Below are 8,656 nucleotides of genomic sequence, written 5' to 3' on the forward strand. Positions count from 1 at the left end.
TTCTCTGTATAGCCCTGGCTGTCCTGGAACTCACTCTGTAGACCAGGCTGGCCTCGAACTCAGAAATCCACCTGCCTCTGCCTCCCGAGTGCTAGAATTAAAGGAGTGTGCCACCACGCCCGGCTAGCCTTTATTTTCTTATGTGTGAAGGGATATCTAGAAGAGGGCCATCTCTTGAAAATTCAGTATATTACTCTTCTGTGAAGATACCAGTTACAGCACCTTTCTTAGTTGTTCTCTAACTTCCCTTCCAACTTAGCCTTTTATAGTCCTGTAAGCTAGTTAGTCTGTAGCCGTCTCTCAGTCACCTGCTACCAACATTGTCACCTATGCAACCAAGCCTGACCTTAAATTCATGAACCTTCTGCTTACATCACCCAAGAGGTAGAGTTAGAAGTATCCACCATGTCTTGCCCAACCTCTTTCCCCCTTTTTACTCTTGTGAGTGCCGTGTGGCACTTAACCTCTGCCCTCTGATAGTGTTCATGTGAGTGAACCACCAAGAGATCTTGTTACTGCAGAATCTGATTTGCTACCTCAGAGGTGGGGCCAAGATTCAGCATTCTCTACTTAGCTCTCAGTTATGGTTGGTTGCTTGTCCTGAAAGGAACATGTTCAGTGCTTATTCATTCTAGCAGTAAAGAGAAGAATTTCTGGTGGCTGATAACTGAGTACTTGTTTTTAGCATACATGAAGCGCCTGGGTTAGATTCTTAGCTCTATATAAACAGGCCGTTGTAGTACATGCTTGTAATCCCAGGGGAGAATTGACTGCGTCATTCTTAGCTACAAGGTAAGTCTGATAACAAGCCTGGACTATGAGATCCTGTGTTGACGGGGAAGGGGAGTGATTGATTCCTCTCTGATTGTCTTGAGTAAGGATTTCACACACTTATGTCCTGCATGTCACCTATGAAAAATATAGTATCGCCCCTATTCTACAGAGAAAAAGTTGAAGCCCAGAGAGCAGTTTCCCTTTACCCAAGAGGCAGTTAGCAGAATGATTCCCCTCTGTCCACTGGTCTGCCTTTTCTTTACTGCCACCTTGTCCATAAGGGTCTCACTTTCTAGGAAAAGAATAGTATGCTACCCTTGAAGAGTTCTGTTAACGTGTGCGTTTATATCTCGGGGCCTTGAACAGTTTCTTAAAGTGTGTGTGTTTGTGTATAGGTACCTAAGACCAGGTACCAATGAAGGCCAGAGACATCCCATCCTGCTGGAGCTGGAGTTCCAGCTGGTGGTGCACTTCCTAGTATGGATGCTAGGAACAGAACTTAGGGTTTTTCCATTATAGCCCTGACTATTCCTAGAATTCGCTCTGTAGACCAGGTTGGCCTTAAACTAATAGATCCAACTGCCTCTGCCGCCTGAGTGCTGGAATTAAAGGCAGCACCACTGCCACTAGGTTCCCCCTTTTTTTCTTTTTGATATGGGATCTTGGCTAAGGTTTTCAGTCTGACCTTAGACTCCTCTTGCCTTACATAGCTAGAATCACAGAGACATGTCAGCATGCCCTGCTTTAGAGTTTGTAGTTTTCACTTCTTGCATGGTCATTATATTGAAGTGACATTAATTGGCAATGAGTATTTGTTGAAAGGAAAAGAATTTGGGTATAATTGGATAGGAAGAAATATGACTGCATGCATAAATTACTATGACATGAATAGAGTGAGTTAGACAGGCTGTAACTCGATTCAGAAAGGGCTTGGTCTAGCGAAGAAATCTCCCCAGTTCTGTCCAGGAGGGCCAGAGGGTTTGCTCTGAGTGTTTGCTGAGCTGCCTCTGTGGTGGACCCCAAGAATCCCCAGGCCCAGGCTTGGTGGGCGTAACTCAGCATTGGCAGTCTACAAGAACCCTAGCTAGGGGACAGTATAGCTGAGGTTACTGATTCACTCTGGAGGCTGAGCCAGTCAGGATTGCTGAGTTCCAGGCCAGCCTGGGCCATAGTGTGAAATGGTCTCCCCCACCCCACCCTCTCAAAAATCCAGGGCCAGTGAGATGTCTGAGCAGGTGAGTAGCACTTCTCTTACAGTCCTGACCCCCTGAAACCATGTAAAAGTCAGATGTAAGTGAGCACTCACTCAACATGTGTGATCCCAGAGCTCCTATAGCAAGATCGGAACAAAGACAGAACTCACCAGAAACTCGGTTATTCAGCATTGTGACCAAAATCACGAGAGACCCTTCCTTAACAACAAGGTATTAGGAGAGAGCCCTGTCCTCAAAGTTGTCCCTGGACCACCTCGCCCCATGACGTACGCCTCCATGTTCACGTTCCTCCTCCCTCCCTCAACAAATAACATCTTTTTAAAGGGCTTTAAAAAAATAAATAACCCTGGTAGATGGTTGGTGATGGTGGTGGTGGCAGTGGTAGTATACGCCTTTAATCCCAGCACTAGAGAGGCAAAGGCAGATAGATCTCTTGAGTTCAAGGCCAACCTGCTCTACAAAGTGAGTTCCAGGACAGCTAAGACTAAAGGAACAAACACCCAATAATTAAAAACAAAAGAAAACACCACCACCAACAAAAACAGAAAATACTGTTGCCACATCAATTCTGGCAAGCTTTCTTAAACCTGTATAGCATTCCTAATGTAGGCTGGCTGCTCCCTGCGTACACCCAGTCTTCCTGCCTCAGCCTCCAGAGTAATAAGATGGTGGTCATTATCAAACCATGCTTTAAAAATAGTTTTGTGAACTGGGCGGTGGTGGTGCACACCTTTAATCCCAGCACTTGGGAGGCAGAGGCAGGCGGATTTCTGAGTTCGAGGCCAGCCTGGTCTACAGAGTGAGTTCCAGGACAGCCAGGGCTACACAGAGAAACCCTGTCTCAAAAAATTAAAAAAAAAAAAAAAAAAGTTTTGTGAGCAGATGATGTTCATGAAGACCAAAAACCAATTAAATAATTCAATTAAATAATACCAAAGGAGGGGCTAGAGATTTACCTCAGGGACAGGCTCTGGGTTCAGTCCCCAATGGCAAATAAGTAGCAAAGGAAATCTCAGTACTGGGTTGTAGATACAAATATGTAAGCATACAGTGTTCATTCATGTATGGTCATAGGCCACACAATTCACTGTCTAGTGAAAGATTAAAAACAGGAACTAGTGAGAAAGCAGAAACGGAACTGGTTCTTTAAGTAGTGGCCAGGCAGATAAGCCATGATCTAGTGTAATAGAAAATAAATGGTCTTACACTAAAAGAACTCAGAATCCAGGCATAATCCCAGTCTGTGGGAGGCTGAGGCAGGATTTTGAGCCTGAGGACAGTCTGGAGGACATAGTGAGACTGTCTCAATAGCGACAACACAAAATCAGTTCGGAGCCCTAAGTTCAGAGGTTAGTACCTGTCCTGGTCCTTTCTCTGTTGCTATGTGGTGGAGGGATTTCTATGAGACAGGGTCTCATACTATGTAGCACCAGCTGGCCTAGGACTCTTGCTTCAGCCCTCTGTGCTAGCTTTTAGGAGAACTTGCTGAATGCAGCTTAGGAGAATCTGATGCAAAGGTTTTGTTTTGCTTTTGGTTTTTGAGACAGGAAAACACAGAGCCCAACTGGCCTCAGATAGCATCAAGATGACTTTGAATTCCTGACCTTCTTGTGTCCACCTCTTAAGTCCTAGGGTTACAAAAGTGCATTACTATGCCTAGTTCTGTTTTTATGACCTAAATCTACCAAATGTAGTATGTGTATGTGGTATAGGTGAAGGTTGACGGTGGTACACAGACCTGTGCCCATGCATGAAGGCCAGAGAACACTGCATATTCACCTAGCTCTCCACCTTATTATTTCTTTGAAGAAAGGTCTCTCGCTGAATGAGAGCTCTTTCTGGGTAGGCTGCCAGGCAGCAAACCTCATCAGCTCTCCTGCTCTGCCCTCCAACAGTTCTGGGGTACAGGGGCCCATGAGATCCTGCCCAGCTTGTTACAGGTTCTAGAATCCAAACTTGGGCTATCAAGGTTGGGCAGTGAGTGCTTGTAATCACTAAGCAGTCACACCCCCCCCCCCTTTTTGTTTTTGAGATAGCGTCTCATAGCCCAAGGTAGCTGTAAACATGGTGCAGTTAAGGCTTGAACTCTTGATTTTTCTGCCTTCCCATGTTCTGGGATCGGGTCCAGAGGGAACTACTGTGAACTTGTTGAGAGGCCAGTGGACAGACAGTGCTGACATGGCTGAGAAATGGGAATGGTGATGAGGTACTTGGGAAGCTGGGTACTGGGAGCCGTGCTCTCCACTCTGCTTCATGGTTCTAGAGGTGAGCGTTGCACTGGTTTTGGACTAGGTGCCTCTGTACTTCATAGAGAAACTAAGACAGGACGAGCAGTGGCATCCGGCTTCTTGGCTGCAGGATTTGCCGGTGAGCCAGTGCCATCCTGGCTGTGGGTAATTGACATGGGGACCCTGGCCCCATAAAGCTTTCCTTTTCTTCCTCCTAAGAAATAACATTCCATCAAAAATTATATCTTAAATCTGACCTCCTGGAGAAATATACCATGGGGGTGGAGGGCAAGTTGTCCTCTTAAACCTCTTTGGTTCTTTTGGGTTTTTGCAGAGCAAAAATGGGTCTGAGAAAAGCTTCCGGAGAAGGGCTCCATAGGAGGAGTTCCCTCCTAACCCCAACTTCTTCTTTCTCATGATTATTAAACTAACTTTTACTTGGAGACATACTCGTACCTGTTGAACCATCTCACTAGCTCATGTCATTTTGAAACTGAGTTTTGCTAAATTTTGGAGGCTGACCATGACCTCACCCCATATCTCAGACAGAACTTGGATTTGTGATTTTCCAGCTTTGCTCCTCCCACCAAAGTAACTGAGATCTCATGTAGGTGCTCCTAGGTCTGGCATATGCTTTTGTAAAGTATATTTTAACGTTAGAAAATTTCCTCTGTGTGTGTATAGTGCATGTTAATTGTCCTGCCCCTCCCGTCCCCCATCTTCCAGACCACTAGTCTGTGACCCTATCCCACCTCCCAACCTCTTTGTCTTTTTTAAATTGTTTTTCTTTTTAATTACCACTGAGTCCAGGCTATTCACATGGGGATAGGACCATCTGTGGGGGTGTGGTCAGCCTGCCGGGAGCCACTACCCTTAAAACACTTGACTATTCTTCCGCCATTCACTGCCAATAGTAATCCTCAGCCAGGACTTCCCTGTCTAAAACCCCCATCCCCTGAAAACAAAAACCCAGCATAGCAGTCTTAAAAACAAACTGGCCATGGTGGTACATGCCTGTAGTCCCAGCTCTCAGAAGGAAGCAGGGAGATCGCAAGCTTGAGGCCAGGCTGGAAGACACAGCAAGTTAGAGGCCAACGTGACCTAGGTAGGGAGGCTGGTTGAAAACAGAAATCTAAGGCAAAACACAGCACACACACAGACACATCCCGGCAACAACCAAAACAACCCACAGCTGTCTGTCTGAAGTAGGATCTCACACAGTCTAGGCTCCTGAGCCGCTCGCTCCCTGCGCCTCCCAAGTGCTAGAGTTACTGGGCTGTAACACTGTGCCCAGCTCTTTTACTGTCAATTTGAAGGAAAATATAAAGGCTTCTGTCTCTAAATCATGGCTTGAGGTTGTAGTGACTGTCAAGTGGAAGCATCTGAAATTGAAGTAGAGGAGTTTTCAAAAATCTGGAGCTATTGCATTCATGAGCTCACAGCACCTATGATGGAGTTTCTCTGTGTGACTCTGGCTGTCTTGGGACTCACTCTGTAGACCAGACTTGCCCTTAACTCAAGAGACCTGCCTGTCTCTGCTTCCTGAGTGCTGGGACTAAATGGATATGCCACCACACCTGGCTGCTTTTGTTTTTTTAAAGTGCGGTCTTCAATGACCTGAAACTCACTATGTAGATCAGCCTGGCTTTGAACTTGTGGCCATCCTCCTGTCCTTGCTTCCTGAATGCAGAGAGAATAGGTGTATACCACCAGCCTAAGGCTGTACTTGTATCATCTGCATTACCATCCAGCTTCCCTTACAAAGGAGCCACAGATCCATGAGTGTTGCTAACCTACCTCTCCTGAAACAGGGTTAAGGTGCATGTGCCCTGAGGAGCTGTGTGGTAACAGGATCATTTGAAGGGTCAGGCTGTGGAAGGGGACTGAGCTTTCTGTAAGGCTGGCTCAAAGCTCAGTTCCCTAAGGAGAACACTTGCTTTCCTTCTGAGGACGCACTGTACCGCTCTGACTTCCCTGCCTCTTGTTTGTCTTTGTGTGTGGTGTATGGATGTGAATGCTTCCCTGTGCATGTGTCTGTGGAGGCAGAGGCCGTTGCAGTTCATGTACCACCTTATCTTTTGAGGCAGGGTGTCTCACTAAGCCTGGCCCTCCCTCACTCACCAGGTAGCTTGGCTGGCTAGTGGGATCCTCTTGTACATGCACTACACACACTCCGGTGCTGTTTGTTTTGGGGGAAATGTTGTTTGGTGCTGGTATAGCTTCCTGACTCTTATTTCCTTTTGGATTTTTTCATTTATTTGGGTTTGATTGGGGATTTTCTATGTGGTCCTTGTTTTGAGACAAAATCTCATGTGACTCAGGCTGGCCTGAACTCACTATGTCACCCAGGCTTGCTTTGAGTTTATAGTAATCCTCCTGTCTCAGCCTTTTGCATGGGCTAAGATTACAAACATGCACCACCACACCCAGTTCATTTTATTTGGCTTTCATTTTTTTCATTGGGAAGGCTCTGAAATCAGGGTAACTTGTATCTTGATACTTAGAATTAACAGGTTTTTTTCTTTTTCCTGAAAAAACTCGATATATCAGTGATCTGAAATTTAGAAATAATGGCCTTTGCTAAATTTTCAGTGAGTAAAACTTGGAATGATGGAGCATATATGTGACCTTAGCACTTGGGAAGCTGAGCTAAGAGGTTTGCTACAAATTCAAGACTAGCTTAGGCTACAGAGTTTAAGGCTAGCCTGAGTTACATCTGAATTCAAGGCCTGCTTCAGCTCTAACTCAAAAAACAGAATTCTAGAGAGTCCTATACATGTGTGGGCCTCCTTTGCATTTTTTTTTTGTTTTGTTTTGTTTTTTGTTTTTTCGAGACAGGGTTTCTCTGTATAGCCCTGGCTGTCCTGGAACTCACTCTGTAGACCAGGCTGGCCTCGAACTCAGAGATCCGCCTGCCTCTGCCTCCCGAGTGCTGGGATTAAAGGCGTGCGCCACCACGCCCGGCTCTCCTTTGCATTTTTGTGAACAGACACGCTTGTGTTGCTGCCTGGCTGACCTCATCCTTCTGCTTGTTAGGTTTCAGAGCACTGTACAGGTGAACAAGCTGCAAGACCTCATTCACCGAAGCAAGATGGCCAGGTGCAGAGGTCGGTTTGTCTGCCCAGTGATCCTGTTCAAAGGCAAGGTAAGGTCCACACACAGTATCATTTGCTGTCTCCTGGTAGAGCCTTTTTTGTTCTAATAGCATAAGGCAGGGTAGTTGGTTGTTGGAATCTCACAGTGTGGGAAACAGGCCAGAGAAATGGACCATTTCTAACTGAAGGAAGGTTTCAGATAGGAAGGGGTGTAATACCAGGACCTCCTGCCCCGTGCTATAGAGCTAGATTGCCTAGATCACAACCTGGCTCTTACTGCCTGTACATGGCCTCAGCTTATTTTGCAGAGTATATTAAATCAGGTAATATTCTGCTGTTTGTCCCTTCTCTGTCATGTGATTAGCCGTGTACTTATTGAATGTGTACTTTGTCTCAGGACTTTGAGTATGACATTCCTGTCATTCCTGTAAAGCAGACAAAAGTCCCAACCCTTGCAGCTCTATAACGTGATCTCTCTTTCCTTGTCTTACTATATTTTGGTTCAGAGTGGTTAAATAACCTGACCAGGTTACACAGCAAGAAGACTCTGATTTGAGTCTGGCATGGCAGTGCACAAGTAGAGGCAGAAGGGTCAAGGAGTTCAGAGTCACCCTTGTGTCTTATACAGAGAAATGAGAAATACTTTTGTCCTGACCTCTGATAGAGACTTGTAAATTCGTCCGTGTTGGGGTCACCGACATAATTTCAGCTCTGAGCTGAAGCAAAGACCTGAGTGGAGCTTTGTCATTTGGGAATACAAAGTGACTCCTGATTATTTTTGAAAAATAGGGTTTTGCTCAGTAGCCCAGGCTGTCCTTAAACTCATAGCCTTCTTCTCTGCCTCCCCGACCCCGGAGTCTGGGATATTTCTAAAGCTTCCATCAGAATTCACTCCCACTTGAGGGTCGTTTTAAGCCGCATGGCTTAGGAGTGTGGAGGTTGGAGCTCTTTAACAGATGAGACTTTCCAGACCTCCTCTAGCAATGGATTGTGAAACCTAGCAGATTCCCTCTGCTCACCAGGTCTCTGCAGCAAGGAGGAAGGAAAGTAGAAGCAGTCCTCTTACCTCGGCCTAAGTGCTGGGAGGACTGCAGGCCTGAGCCCCAAGCTTGGCATTTATTTAATGTGTGTGCATGTGTTGGGTAGCATTTCTCAGTCCCCTTTCCCTTCTTTCTGAGACAATTTGCAGATTAGAACATTCTGTGCTGCTCCTAGCCAGTCAGCTCTATGTGTGGTTTCTGCCTCGTAGCCCTAGGAGTGTATGCAGACGTGCACAGCCACACCTGGCTTCTTATGAGGGTGCTGGGGACCCAAAAAGTTCTCATACTTGCACAACACATACTTT

At 46.0% G+C, this 8,656-nt stretch overlaps 1 protein-coding gene across 3 annotated transcripts in view; it reads left to right on the plus strand.

Moving 5' to 3' along the window:
• The window catches only part of Mtmr14 (myotubularin related protein 14), a 43,157-nt gene that overhangs the window by 4,443 nt on the left and 30,058 nt on the right, over window positions 1-8,656 (plus strand). For all 3 annotated transcript variants that reach the window (XM_021164508.2, XM_021164509.2, XM_029478281.1), the window contains one exon: window positions 7,253-7,361. In XM_021164508.2, the coding sequence (XP_021020167.1) occupies window positions 7,253-7,361 (109 nt within the window). The remainder of the gene's footprint in view (window positions 1-7,252; window positions 7,362-8,656) is intronic.

The sequence above is a fragment of the Mus caroli genome, chromosome 6 (assembly GCF_900094665.2).
Source record: "Mus caroli chromosome 6, CAROLI_EIJ_v1.1, whole genome shotgun sequence".
NCBI classification, from domain to species: Eukaryota; Metazoa; Chordata; class Mammalia; order Rodentia; family Muridae; genus Mus; species Mus caroli.